The 15,878-nt window shown below is 41.6% G+C and overlaps 1 protein-coding gene across 1 annotated transcript in view; it reads right to left on the reverse strand.

Moving 5' to 3' along the window:
- Positions 1–2,643: 2,643 nt before the first annotated feature.
- Positions 2,644–15,878, reverse strand: part of LOC126176396 (cuticle protein 38-like) — a 72,064-nt gene continuing 58,829 nt past the window's right edge. Inside the window, exon 4 of the mRNA XM_049923554.1 lies at positions 2,644–2,817. Within this exon, the coding sequence (XP_049779511.1) occupies positions 2,644–2,817 (174 nt within the window). The remainder of the gene's footprint in view (positions 2,818–15,878) is intronic.

Raw genomic sequence — 15,878 nt, forward strand, 5'->3', positions numbered from 1 at the left:
TGCTTCTTCTATGCGTCTGGGATTGTCTGTAAGAGTTGCACCATGTTTTCAGCACTATTGATTTTCTATGACATAGATTGAATTTCTGAGATGAAATACGTTTGGAGTGATGCTGAGAAGACCTTCTTATTAATATGTAAAGAATTATGAAAATACATGGCCGCCAACGTACATTTTGCGTAAAGACCACGAAGATTAGATACAAGACATTAGTGCTCATACAAAGACATATAGACTGTCGTTCTTCCCTCGCTCTATCTCCGAGTAGAACAGGATAAGAAATGAGTAGTAGGAGTACATCGGTGAGTTTCGGAGTATGTGTTTAGATGTAGATGACCTTTTCTAAATGATACTTGCCCTTAAGACTTGGTTTCTGGCTTCGCAGAAGTTCTGAAGGTAGACTGCGCCAGAAACGCGTCAATACAAAAAAATTGTGAACGACAAGTGGTCCGTTCATTGCTAGCGACTCATTTAGCATTGACGTAATAAGTACTCTCAAGTTTCGTTCTTGGTCGTCTGACTCCTGCGAGACAGTGTGTCGCATATTAAATTCTTCAACAACATAACAGGCATCCAACTCGTATCTCTGTAGTGCTTGTATTCCAAATTAAGGGAATGTTCAGTAGCCGATCGTGATAGTTCTGTATTCCAAGAACACTTAAATATCGTTATAGAAATTAACTTTCAAATCAGGATGCTTTTTACACGCGTCGAGGTAGAATCACGGTGTATTCTTCTTTTTTATTATTATTTTTTTTAAGTAGCTACACCGCTGACCACCAAAACTGCAGCGCCCTGAAAACATTAAGCAAGAAACGTCAACTTGGAATTAAGTGTATAACAGGCTTGGATGCAAGCCATTAGCATTTCAGCGCAGTCCCACAACGTAAGTACAAATAACGCCATCTACACACTCTTAACGGTCTTAATATTGTACTCACATTTTATTTCACACGTCAGTCTTGCTCACACTTCCTGGCGATACATTACACACATTATTAAATTGGCGTGATAGGACCTGTACATAAATCAGTTACCACTGGTACCACACATTCATACAGTCAATGGCCTTTCACCAGGGCAAATTCAATAACAACCTTGTAACATGAACAGTTAAAACAAGCAAATGACCAGTCACGAACAACTGAAACTAATGACGCCCCACAAGAGCTAAACTCAATTACAATTTTGCAAGACAAACAACTACAACATACAGATGAGCAATTACTCGATAATAAAGTTACTCAGCTGCACGCAGAATTATCCAGCACAGGTGTGTCAATTCAAGCAGGGCATAGCGACACTACAGTGACGGCTGTTCAGACATTGAACGGTTGCTTCAACTGCTGATCTCTTTCGGGCAACACAAGTACTGTGCAACCGAAACGCTCCTGTATGCGAAAGGATAGTTCCTCACCAAATTACATCTTCCCGAACAATGCCTCCCAACAACAACTAGGCGGCGCTATCACTCCAGATGCGGCCAAGTGGTTTTCCGGCACATACATGGACTGCTCCCAGCATAGGGCGCCGTCGCCATCTTCCTCGTGCCGCTGCCAAGTCAAGACTCTTTCGCTACCCGAGCCACGCCGCGTCGCGGACCAATTCGCACCAGAAGCCTATCTGGCAAGGAGATTCGACACAACCAGTGATTCCACAAGAGAGGCACAGAGTCGAAATTCGTGGAAGGTTTCTACGCACGGTACTCGTATATCGTGTTTTTTTTTGTAGAAGATCGGTAGATAATTGCACTCAAGAAAGATTCAACTAGCTTACTTTATTCCCAGAAGTGTGATTCAGGTTTATAGGCATAGGAAAAGATCGTTTCCGATAAATTTAAAACTACTGGCATATATTGCATCTCATGTATGTGATGTTTGTATCTACCACGCGTCTAGTAATTTAAAGAGGACGTAGATCTGAGAAATTCGAATTGGCCTTAAGTTTGCACCTGTTCCACACAAACTGTACCTACCCTTTTCCAACTATATTCACGTCCTACAGAGGGCAAATAAGGGCAGTATATTCTTGAGGATGTGGAGATTATGCGTTCTCTGAAAAAGTTCCCTGAACCTACCATCAATGGGTATGTTGAGCTCAGACATCGTGGTTTATTGGGCAATTTAGACCGCATCAGCGTTCAATGACTGCTTATGCCTATGGTGAGTTGCGTCTTGCCTCTTCTTGTTTCATTATGTATTATTACGATGTATCATTCTAATGTGATTCGATACTTTAAGGGCAAAAATTTGTTATTCACTTTCAACCAACAGCCTCTATGATCTTGACTCGGTCGGTTTATTCCAGCTTCGCTTTGGTGCTTTTTTTTCGAATACTTTGTCTTGTTAGTGATGCTTCATGCTTTTTACTTAAAATTAAATTAAGCGCGATTCATGTCCAAGGAATCACGTAAATCTACATCCTAGCATATATTAGTTCTTTGCATATCGTTACATGTCATGTTTTATAACCTTTAAGTAGTTGCTATCTTCTGCAGCAATTAACGCGATGTTTTTCCTTGGCTACCTTTTGCAACATTGGCACTAATAACAGTTTTTACGAATTCACCTTTTTTTATTTTCTTAAAAAAATGGAAAAGGACACGTTGTAAGGAATTATCTGGACTTTTTATGAGTTCAGCTATCATTCCTCTTTTCTAGTTACCCCCAGATGCGCATGCGCACTGCGCTTGACTGCTCTGTGCATGTCGCTACCTGGTGCTGCTGCAACTGCGTTCCGCTTAGCACACAATTCCGTACGCGCGCTGCTGTGGATAAGTTCAGCCTCCTGCAATCTGCTCTCGCTATGCATTGCTTTCTGCCGGTTGAATTGTTTAATTAAGAGATAATATTCATACCTGTTATTTACTTCAGGTCTTTCGCGTGCTAAGCTTTAAAATAGCTTTAGGACGGCTATTTCTGAGGAATTAACAACTCTTTTACACTGAATAACTGTTTTAATCGATTTTAGGGAAGTGTTGGAGCGTTAGTTGCTCAATTTTTGCATTATTTGATTATTATTTGGAACCCCGCCAGCTCACTAGATAGTGTCACTCCGGGTGAGTGGTGTTTATTAGTTTTTACGTATCTGATAAATTACACTCCTGGAAATTGAAATAAGAACACCGTGAATTCAATGTCCCAGGAAGGGGAAACTTTATTGACACATTCCTGGGGTCAGATACATCACATGATCACACTGACAGAACCACAGGCACATAGACACAGGCAACAGAGCATGCACAATGTCGGCACTAGTACAGTGTATATCCACCTTTCGCAGCAATACAGGCTGCTATTCTCCCATGGAGACGATCGTAGAAATGCTGGATGTAGTCCTGTGGAACGGCTTGCCATGCCATTTCCACCTGGCGCCTCAGTTGGACCAGCGTTCGTGCTGGACGTGCAGACCGCGTGAGACGACGCTTCATCCAGTCCCAAACATGCTCAATGGGGGACAGATCCGGAGATCTTGCTGGCCAGGGTAGTTGACTTACACCTTCTAGAGCACGTTGGGTGGCACGGGATACATGCGGACGTGCATTGTCTTGTTGGAACAGCAAGTTCCCTTGCCGGTCTAGGAATGGTAGAACGATGGGTTCGATGACGGTTTGGATGTACCGTGCACTATTCAGTGTCCCCTCGATGATCACCAGTGGTGTACGGCCAGTGTAGGAGATCGCTCCCCACACCATGATGCCGGGTGTTGGCCCTGTGTGCCTCGGTCGTATGCAGTCCTGATTGTGGCGCTCACCTGCACAGCGCCAAACACGCATACGACCATCATTGGCACCAAGGCAGAAGCGACTCTCATCGCTGAAGACGACACGTCTCCATTCGTCCCTCCATTCACGCCTGTCGCGACACCACTGGAGGCGGGCTGCACGATGTTGGGCCGTGAGCGGAAGACGGCCTAACGGTGTGCGGGACCGTAGCCCAGCTTCATGGAGACGGTTGCGAATGGTCCTCGCCGATACCCCAGGAGCAACAGTGTCCCTAATTTGCTGGGAAGTGGCGGTGCGGTCCCCTATGACACTGCGTAGGATCCTACGGTCTTGGCGTGCATCCGTGCGTCGCTGCGGTCCGGTCCCAGGTCGACGGGCACGTGCACCTTCCGCCGACCACTGGCGACAACATCGATGTACTGTGGAGACCTCACGCCCCACGTGTTGAGCAATTCGGCGGTACGTCCACCCGGCCTCCCGCATGCCCACTATACGCCCTCGCTCAAAGTCCGTCAACTGCACATACGGTTCAGGTCCACGCTGTCGCGGCATGCTACCAGTGTTAAAGACTGCGATGGAGCTCCGTATGCCACGGCAAACTGGCTGACACTGACGGCGGCGGTGCACAAATGCTGCGCAGCTAGCTCCATTCGACGGCCAACACCGCGGTTCCTGGTGTGTCCGCTGTGCCGTGCGTGTGATCATTGCTTGTACAGCCCTCTCGCAGTGTCCGGAGCAAGTATGGTGGGTCTGACACACCGGTGTCAATGTGTTCTTTTTTCCATTTCCAGGAGTGTATTATTAGGATTTCTTATCATTAGTTTCCTTCTTTATAGGTATCAAGGGAGCATTCCATGTTGGTTTATTTTTGATTTCCACTACTTAACAAAAATTTTCTGGCTGTGAATACTGGATTATACCATTCTCTTTTTTAAACCTGATCACGACTTGATTTTGTGGGTATGTTCGTCCCATATACAAATTTTCATTTTAGTTATGTTTTCTTGTTACCTTGCATGGATTTCTGTCGATCAGGTTGTACGGACTGTGTCTGACGATGCAGTTAACATGCTGCGAAACCGGTCCTGCCTATATATAAAGGACTTGCATCTGAAGTGGTCTTTTCTGTGCAGAATTCATTATTTATTCTTTCAAATTTAATTATTATCGTCAATCCTTTATGGGAGAGATATGTTGTATGCAAATCAGAACATATACGAAGTATGTAAGAATGTAAGCAACGTCCCTACTGCAGAAAAATCTAAATATCTGATGCCATTAAAATACTAGAAATTTATAAATGAAAATCCAAACATTTGTAAGGGATTCCTGATGAGAAAACTTAATTTTTAACCCGCTGCATTTCCAGTAACTTTACTCTAACTTTTCAAGAAATTCTGTCGTTTCGGTGGTGGAAGATAAACGGTAGTTCCCTATACACTGACCCTCAATAGGTGAATTTTACAGATACAGAAATTCTTAGCATGTTTTTTCCTACTTCAGTCTTTAAAATTAGAATTGCAATCGGTTATATCCTAAGGCTACTATGCATCATCCGTTTTTCTCCTGTCACGTTTATGTCTCATAGTGTCTGTAGATTAAACCATCTGGTTCAAATATTATGTAGCTATAAATACGATTCTATTGTAGCTACATGAATTGGCAAGCATTTTTGACTGGCATACGTCTGTTTAATCTCTGTAATAACATGCTTACAGCTGCTCATGTAGTATGTTGTTTCGATTTGATGGACACAACATTTGAGAAACCGTAAATAGTGCAGAAAAGGAAAGATGGGAAGTTGGCTAGCTAATAAAGAGGTACTGAACTGAATAATGGAGAAGAGAATGCTGTGGCAGAACTTGACAAAGAGAATGGATCGATTTATAATACACATTCTGAGACATCAAGTAATAGTTTGATGATGGAGGTAAGTGCGATGGGTAAATATCATAGAGGGCAACCAAAGTTTGACTGCTGTAAGTTTGTTCAGGAGGAGCTATGGTGGAGTAGCTTCGCAGACATGAAGAGACTTTGACAGGATATAGCAACGTCGCAAGCTGCATCAGACCAGCCTCACCACGACGACAACAACAACAACAAAACAGTTACTGCTACTTCTACTGAGCGACGTTGGAGAGTTTTTTAAGAACGCTAAACTTAATGATTTATTTTAACGTAATGACTTAGCCTTCTTCAATTACTTTCTGAGAGACTTTTTATGATTAGCACTACATATAGGTCTAGGTAAAGACGTAGGAACGGCATTATACAAGTGGCTCCCCTAAGGATTTATTCGCAACTGCACTGGCGACCCCAAAAAATCAAGTGACGACACCTCTGGTGGCTGTGCAGACTCAAAGGACAGTTATTTCTCCCCAGGTGGGTGGCAGTTATGAATTTTTTTGCTTTTCGTTTGGACAGTCCTTGTTGACACATCTAAGAACAGGACAACTTCATTCATGGTCTTACTGCACTGATACTATACCACTGACTGGCATACTGTCTGCTATGGCTTACATCAGCTGCGAATTGTCATAGGATTAATACTAACTCTATATTATCAACAGTGCTCAAAAGCGGCAAGTGTCCTCTTTTAAGGATTGCAAAAAGTTTTGTCTGTTGGGCTTTTTTTAAGTAGCATTACATTGTTTATGTTTCATCTACGTCTACATCTACGGGATAATTCTACAATTCACAATTAATCGCCTGGAAGAGGTTTCAACGAACCACCTTCAAACAATTTCTCTAACGATCCATACTTGAAAGGCATGTGGAAAAAAGACCACTTAAATCATTCTGTGTGAGCTGTGATTTCCCTTATTTTCTTATTATGATCATGTTTCCCTATGTAGGTGGGCGCCAACAGAATTTTATCGCAATTGGAGGACGAGTTGGTTATTGAAATTTTTAATAGAAGGTCCTGCCGCAACGAAAGACGCCATTGTTTTAATGATTGCCATCCCAATTCACATATCATGCCCGTGGCACTCCCTCCCCTATTTCGCGGTAATACTAAACGAGCGGTCCTTCTCTGAACTATTTCAATGTCCGCCGTTAGCCTCATCTGATGCAGATCCCACAGTGCATAACAGTACTCCAGAAGATGGCGACAAGCGTGGTATAAGCAGTCTCTTCAGTATGCTTGTTGCATTTTCTAAGTGTTATGCCTACAAATTGCAGTCTCTGGTTTGCTTTCCGTACAACGTTGTCTGTGCGATCGTTCCAGTTTAAGTTACTCATAATTATAATCGCTAAGCATTTGGATACATTAAAGTCATTACGTTTGTGTGATTTATCATGTAAAGGACATTTAGTGGATTTATTTTGTTGTGTATATCAATGACTTCACACTTTTCATTATTTACAGTCTATCACCACACTTCGCACCATACATGTATTTTATATAAATTATTTTGTAATGGGTTTTGATTATCGGATGATTCTTTCCAGTTCTCTTTGAAAGTGTGAGTAGAACAACTTTTGGCAAGCCTCTCTGTCATTAATTACCATTTTTAAATAGGAAATCAGTCTGGTGTACCACCTAGAAAGAAAAATGTACAAAGCATACTAGCATAATAATGATGTCATCCAACAGGTGATACTTTTAGTAACTTGTGAAGTGATGGTATTTGTTCTAGAGAATATACAGAAAGTAGGATGAATGGAGCTTTACAAAAGCAATAACATGAACACGACACTTTCAATTAAAATGACTTTATTCATCCTTATGAAGTGGTTGCAGGTAACTGTTTATCTGAAATAAACGGCGGGCGCGGCGTGATACGCGGCAGCGACTGCAGGGGCGGCGGCGACGACGGGGGCGGCCAAAGCCAGAACCAGAACAAGCTGTAAGTAGGAGGAACAACAAGGGCCCTAGAGAGCATCTCAAACAAGAATGCACACAATACGTGATAACTGATATAAATTCTCAACTGTATTAACACTATCTAAAAAAAAAAAAATGGTTCAAATGGCTCTGAGCACTATGGGACTTAACTTCTGAGGTCGTCAGTCCCCTAGAACTTAGAACTACTTAAACCTAACTAACCTAAGGATATCACACACATCCTAGCCCGAGGCAGGATTCGAACCTGCGACCGTAGCGGTCGTGCTGTTCCAGACTGTAGTGCCTAGAACACTATCTAATTGCAGCAGAGTGTGAAGATGGAGTGGATATTTTGTCGGTAAAAGCACATTACACTCCCTTCTAAGAAAACATTGTTACACGTGTTGTACCCATCAGTCTTATTACAAAATTACTCTAGGCTTTGCTATAGTTATATATCAGGGGTCTTTCTTAAATACCTTACCTTTAGTTATCGCAGATGATAACTTCTTTTACACTGTCTCATTATCATCGACACAGTGTGTATGGTTAGAATAAAACGTGCAATGTGGTTGAAAGTTCGATGTCTTGTTAGTGGCCTAGTGGAAAAATTTAGATTTGTAAATTGAATACAGACTATTTTCACGAAGACTAATTGGAGCAGTAAATCCAGTGAAACAAATCGCCACCCTGCTGAATGAGCGGTAACGACATTCTAGACACAAAAGTGTTATGTACCAAGCACTAGAAAAATTACTGTTTTTTGTAGTCTGCAGTACCAAGAACATCTCAACACCAGTTCCACTGCAAGTGGAAGTAGCCTGTAATGTCATCTTCAAAAAAGACGTCTTACAACACTGTGGCTTTTTATTCTGCATGAAATTGCATAAGATATGGAGATTGTTGTCCAAGTCAAATTGTCCAGTGTGAATTACTTCCTGTGATTAGAAGATGTACAAACTAAAGGTTAGCGTTTGGCACATTTCTGAAGTAAAGTGAATCCGAAACGTCTTCCAGTTGTGAATAGATTAGCACTAAGAATCCGTAAGTCAGAAAAGTGTAAGTAATAAAATAAATAGCTCACACGCAGAAAAAGACTCGAAGCTCTGAGATAAATAAATTGGCACTGATATATCTGACAATCTCTCTTCAATACGCGCCGGAGAGGTAGAAGATCGAAAGGGTCAACCCATACCATTTCCTGCTACAGAGGTTATAAGCAGAATTGCCGGTATTTGTTACAAAACTGCTTTAAAATTTTTTTCTCTTGTGTAAGAATTGGTCTGTTCCAGACCTTTCCACATGCAAACATATGGTCTTCAATTTGTCACTTGATTCGTCCAGAGATTTCTCACAGTGTTGCTGACGTTACTGTTCTTTTTCAAACAGCTGTTGCAGCTCACTGGTTGCCCAGAAGCATTAGACGTACCTTGAACATGTTGGCGACGTCTGAGTGGACAAGACAGTGTTCAGTGGTTAGGGCGGCCCGCTTTTATAGGCGGACTGCAGGCGCGGTGGCAGCGGTGGACGCAACGTTGGCAAGCGATCAGCGCCTTACGTCACAGGGCTACGAATCTCCACTCAGCGCAGGCGTGCTTCTCCTCGGACGCCGAGGACCAGCGTTAACAAATGGTTGTGCGTTGCTTCCATCCCAGAAACGAAAAAATAATCGCTTTGTTTGTCATTTCCTGGGAGCGCGTGGTGAGTTTTCAGCTCTCAGTTCAATAGAGGTTAATTTTTTTGTTAACTGCTACATTAAGTAAGATCTCAGGCTGGAATAATGTACAACTGTGGCCTCTGGTTGACATACGTCCCACCTCAGCTTTACATTTTGACAGTGCTATGTTAGAACATGTCTTCACAAAGATAAACGTAAGAAAGAAGTACTCAAATCTGAATGTACATACGCTGATTCAAGACAATGCAAATGCAACTGCATGTATTCTTTTTAAGCATTTTAATCTACTATTGCAAGGGACATCGCCGCATTAGGACGGTGGATTGTGCAAAGAGAACTTGTCTTCTGTCTCTGTTCATCTCATAGACGAGTGGATGTTTAACCCTAAGTTTGTTTCCCCTATGAAAATTTTAGTGGGAAGGATCAGAGGGGCTGCGAGCGGAGGATTTTATTATCAATATTTATACAGTGTATCAATTCCACACATTTTTGTATACTCTATTATTACCACTCAATGTCGTATTTACTTTTCTGTTCCTTTGATTATTCTCTCCATTCACTTTTTGTCTTCAGGTGCAAAAGTCATTAAATGTTTCTATGGCTTTACTGTTACTTTGAAACGTCCCCTTAGAAAAAATTATATACGACTGTGCTTAAACTGACACACAATATTTTTAGCGCAACGCAATCTGACTTTCAGAAATCCCTACAAAAGAATGGCTCTGACTAACATTAACCTATGCGTTTCACAAATCGCTTACCTCACAAAAATCTTGGTTACTCGAACTACTGCAATACAGCGAGCGCCACTACTGCCAGGTAAATAAAAGATTCAAACTACGGAAGGCATTAACTACTGATAGGCATAGTTAGCAAATGAAAGATTTTAATAGAGAACAAACAATGTATTTACCTTAATAGTCATAATATATATAGCAGTTCATGACATCCATTCTGTACTCAAAAATCCGCCACCTCATTTCCCACATCCACCACTGCTGGCGGCTCACCTCCAACTGCGCAATGCTACGCGCTGTTCACGTCCAGCTGCCCAACACTACAATGGCAGACAACAATGCAAACTAGCAACAGACTGCACACAGCACAGCCAGTGATTTTCATACAGAGCGCTACGTGGTGTTACTAATATAAAAACCTAAACAGCCTACTTACAACTTTACGGAAACTTCTTTCAAAACGTGAATTAACCGTCATACTTTGTAACACCAGGACTGATTCTCAAGCAAGTGGGATACTTTTTAATATCATAAAAAGGTAGAGAATAATATTTATCAAATTAACTAGCCTCCTTCAACGTCTACCAGTTTTTAAATGCTAAATTCTTCGTCTAAGGACGACGAAAATAGTTTTCTGAAATGAAAAAATCTGTCTTGACTTCTCTTTCAACTCTTGTTTTCTTACTTTCAAAAAATGGCTAAGCACTACGGAACTTAACATGAGGTCATCAGTGCTCTAGACTTAGAACTACTTTAACTTAACTAATAAGGACATCACACACATCCAAGTCCGAGGCAGGATTCGAACCTGCGACCGTAGCAGCAGCGCGGTTCCGGACTGAAGGGCCTAGAACCGCTTGGCCACTGGGGCCGGCTTTTCTTACGTTCGGGCCAGTCAAATGATAACTGCAGGAACTCTTATGACAGCCGTTGTACATCTTTTTTGGGGAGTTAATCTGAATTAACATGTTTACTGGCATTTTGGAGGTCGGCTATGCAACGGAAAACGCAAAAAACATCAATATTTTCACCTTTTCAGTTTTTCGCTTGTACCTCGAAAACAGGGTGGGGTCACGATAAGGCACCTGATTTGTTTCATGAATAACACATTTGTTGTTGACAACGTTGGTAATTTATTGACGTAGAAGTAAAGAATACAACCTAATGAATCACATGTTCAATATGACTGCTGTTTTGGTTTACAATTTCTTCAAGTCACGTTTGTAGCCAATCTCCGAGACAAGCCTTCTGGAATGGCGCGACGTAGCTACATAATGATGGCCCTCCCTAAGTTGCACTACATGTTCGGGTTTTCTGTGGTAGACCTTCTCTTTAATAATCCCCCAAAAGAAGAAGTTACATGGGTTAACGTCCCGGGTGTGGGGCTGCCACATTTCTCCTCCTGCAAACGTTCTGGAAATCCGTTTGACAATAACCTAAGGTTAAGTCTTTCGTGTAGGAAATCAAGCACAACGTTGGCAGTATGGGGGCGTGCTCCATCCTGCATGAACCATTGTCTCTGCAGTGGAAGACATGACGCCATGAGTTGAGGAAGGAACTGGTTTCGCAGCATGTGTAAATAGCGTTCACCGGTTACTGTTGCATCGAAGAAGAACGGACCGATGATTCTATGGCTTGACATTGCGACCCACACGCACACTTTCTCACCTTAGGTGTCTTTCGTGTGGATTATTCGCGGAGGTTCACGTGCCAGAATTCAACGTTCTTTTTGTTCATAACACCGTTCACGTAAAAATAAGCTTCGTTAGAAAACCATGTGTTGTGTAGCGCTGCCTTCTGGTCTTTCCGATTGCCCACCTTGCAAGCTGCAGTCTCTGCTCCTTATCTCTCGCAGTAAGCTTATGCGCCACAGTCATCTTATGGATACAAGGGAAGGTCGGATTGAATATTTCTCTGTACAGATCGTCGAGAAATTCCGAACTTGGCACTGGCTCTTCTTGTTGATTTACTCGGACTACGAGTCAAAGCCAGTCGAACTGCTTCAATGCTTTTCACGTACGGTACGTGCATGTGGCCGCTGACACCCCAAAACAGATCCAGTACCTCCAAATTTTTGATGTAATCTGCGTATTATCTGTGGGCTGGAATCCCACCGTGTACTGAAATGAGCACGAAACCTTCTCTGTTTCAACGTAACGCTGTTCCTCGCCACGGACAGTAAAACAATCATCGTCTTTTGTGCGACGGTCAACCATCCTTTGTCAGACATCGCGGCAAACTGAAATGGCAGACTCACAACGGAAGCGATGTACTCGTAACGACATCTGGCGTAATTTCCATGAACGGCACGAAGTTAAGCCCACAATTTGAAAGTTATTGCCCCAATAGTATACTTGTAGGAACAAAATTCAATCGGGTGACTCATCGTGCGCCACCCTGTATGTGTTTTCTCAAGATGACCACTCCAAAAAATTAGTGTAGACATAATTTCCTACATCAGGCACTAATCAGGTTTGCTTATTCTGATGAATGGTATCGGTGGTGGATGCGCTGAACTGTAGCGATATCTTTGCCCTTTTGCGATAACATCAGAAGGTATCAGTTCATGCAATATTTTTCAGACTTTTGCGTCTTTAGTATTCAATATTTCTCCATCATAATATTTATCATTGAATTCAATTTTTGAAACCGAATAACAGCAACATCTCACTGCTCAGCCTGGACCATACACAGCCCCTGACGCTTTGCTTGAACCTTACATTGCCGATTACCCTTCAAGTGGACTTAACCCGGCCCAAGAGACATTGCCTGGGCCATCAACAGCTAAACGAAGATAACTTAGAAAACTGCACACATCGCAGCAGTACAGATGGATAGTACACTAGTCAGTTTTCAGTACAATTTATTGCCACGAATTTTAGACCTATTATCTGGAAACTCTAATTACGTCATACATATTCAATAATGATGGTAATGTACAATGTTTTATATTATGTACAGAGTAATACGTTATATTAACAGCAACAATTGGTAATATTATTATAGAAATAAAACAAAACGGCAAAAAGTAAGAATCAATTAAAAGTAAAAACATAAAATAAAAGAGGTTAAGACAAGTTCCAAATCAATAACTTCCAATTTATATTACTAGATTTTTGCCGGTATCCTCTGAATAACACGAGGTTTGCCGACTAACTAAAACTATACCTCCTACTGAACCTACTGTTGCTGTACTATTCTTCATCAGCCACACTGATAGTGCTTGCCTTAGCAATTCTAAAATCTACACATAACTGGATTCGTGGTAATAGCATTCTTTGTTTCGTTTTTTATATTAGCTTTCTTTTTTATTATGTATGCTTCTTGTGATCTGTTAACATTATTTTGATACTCAGAGTGTCCAATTGATATTATAGACTTAAAGTTAATCAGTTGCCTTATAGAAATTCGATGTGCTATCATATCGACTGTACTGCATAAGTTTTGGTTACTTACAATAATTGTTTGTAGATTGCAACCTAATTGTCTGCAGTCTCTCGACATGATCAGCGATTTCTTCCTCTGCACATTCGCAGATTTGTGTTTTACGACATCCCACTTGATGCAAATTTTTAGGCCATGGACCGTGACCTGTTAAGCAGGTGCACAGAACCTCAAGTAGGGGCATGTAGTGGGAGCCTCTTCCTGATGCTTGGCAATGTGCAGTAAACCCGACTTGCAGTGTTTCTAATGTCACTATACGTCTTATGTCTTTTGTTTGAGTATTCTGTCACAAAATTCCATATTTCTTTTCCAATTGGAGAACCTACTCGAAATGATGAGCTCACGACCCTCTTACGTGAAAACAGAATGTTATATGCGTCTCTTGTAGGACATTTAATGTACTTTTTGGGTGATTTTTTTGTTGGTATTTTGTATGTTTTTTAAGCGGTGGAGGGTGGGCGTGGGCGTTTTCGAAGTTTTTGCAGAAGGACAAAAATATCGCTTCTTTTCAGCGCTCCCTGTCTCCAATACAGATTTTAGGAAATTATGTTTATTTTAATTTTTATATATGTAACGTCAGTTTGTTCCTTTGCTTGCCTAAAATACAATGCTGCTTCTATGCGACTGGTTATGATTCTAGAGGGCAGTGCAGTTAAAGCGTAATTCTAGCACTGTCTTCCTTGCTCCAGGAACGCATGTTACAATAGAAGCTCTTAGAATGACGCTCACTGTGTAACAATTTTGCAGGGCCTGAAGATTTTCGAGCGATGCCAGCAGAGCGCCGAACTGCTGCAGAGCAACACTCAACAGCTGACAGTCGGGCTAGGTCTGGCATGCAGTCAGACTTTGTGTCTCGCTGCACTTTATGCAGCGCAGCAGTGTTTATAATTAATCTGTTATTAAGTTTTCCTATCCAACTACTTGTGTATAACATATAAAATTAGATTTTTGAGGCTTCTGGCAGTGAAAAATCTCATCTCAAATAAGTCAACCGGTATGGCGAGGAAGAACAAAAACAGTCTAAAAAACACAGCCTTAGTATTGCAGTAATTATGTTGTAATCAGCACAATTGATTTTGTATGCCATAGATTGAATTTATGAGATGAAATACGTTTGGAGAGTTGCTGAGAAACCTTCTTATTAATATGTAAAAAATTATGAAAATACACGGCCGCCGACGTACATTTTGCATAAAGACCACGAAGATTAGATACAAGAAATTAGTGCTCATAAAGATGCACACAGACAGTCGTTCTTCCCTCGCTCTCTCTGCGAGTGGAACAGTATAGGAAATGAATAGTAGCAGTACACAGCTCCCTCAACCACGCACCGTACGGTGACTTTCAGAGTATGTGTGTAGGTGTAGATGATTTTTTCTGAATGATACTTGCCCTTAGTTTGGTAGAAGTTCTGAAGATGGACTGCCCCGGAAATAGGTCAATACAAAAAAATTGTGAACGACAAGTAGTCCGTTCATTTCTAGCGACTCATTTAGCATCGACGTAATAAGTACCCTCACGTTTAGTTCTTGGTCGCATGTCTCCTGCGACACTGTGTCGCATATTAAATTCTTCAACATCACAACAGGCATCCAACTGATATCGATGTAGTGCTTGTATTCCAAATTGAGTTAATGTTTAGTGGCCGATAGAGATAGTTCTGTGCTGCAATATCGTCATATAAATTAAGTTTGAAATCAGGGTGCTTTTGACACGCGTCGAGAAGGAAACACGGTGTATTCTTTTTTATTACCTTTTTTAATGTAGCTACACCGCTGACCACCAAAACTGCAACTCCATGGAGACATCATGCAAGAAACGTCAACTTGGGATGAAGTGTACAACATGCTTGGATATGCAAGTGATTAGCATTTCAGCGCAGTCCCACAATGTAAGCAGAAATAACGCCATCTACTCATTCTACGTAAAGAGAGATTACATAGCTGGTTCCTCATTCATAAATCGCATTTGTACATTGGTAATATCCGAGAAGATCTTATGTGTCGTGTAAGGACAAAGGACTAACAACACGTCTGAGAATTCTATAGAATTTCTGAAGAAATCGGTAGACAATTGCACTCAAGAAAGATTCAACCATCTTACTTTATTCCCAAAAGTTTGGTTCAGGTTTTTAGGCATAAAGAACAGATTATTCCCGATAAATTTAAAACGACTAGCGTATATTGCACCTCATGTGATGACTGCGCAATGAGATGTATCGGCGAGACCGGTAGCAATTTTGATGTACGATTTAAAGAACGTCCAGAGCTGAGAAATTCGAATTGGCCTTAAGGTCGCAGCTGTTAGAACACAGGCTACAGCTATCATTTTCCAGCTATATTCAGGTCCTACACAGGGCAAATAAGGGCAGTATATTCTTGAGGATGTGGAAATTGTGTGTTCTCTGAAAAAGTTCCCTGAACGTACCTCAACTGTGCAAGTTGAGCTCAGACACCGCGGTTTATT

Source organism: Schistocerca cancellata, chromosome 3 (genome assembly GCF_023864275.1).
Source record: "Schistocerca cancellata isolate TAMUIC-IGC-003103 chromosome 3, iqSchCanc2.1, whole genome shotgun sequence".
Lineage (NCBI taxonomy): Eukaryota > Metazoa > Arthropoda > Insecta > Orthoptera > Acrididae > Schistocerca > Schistocerca cancellata.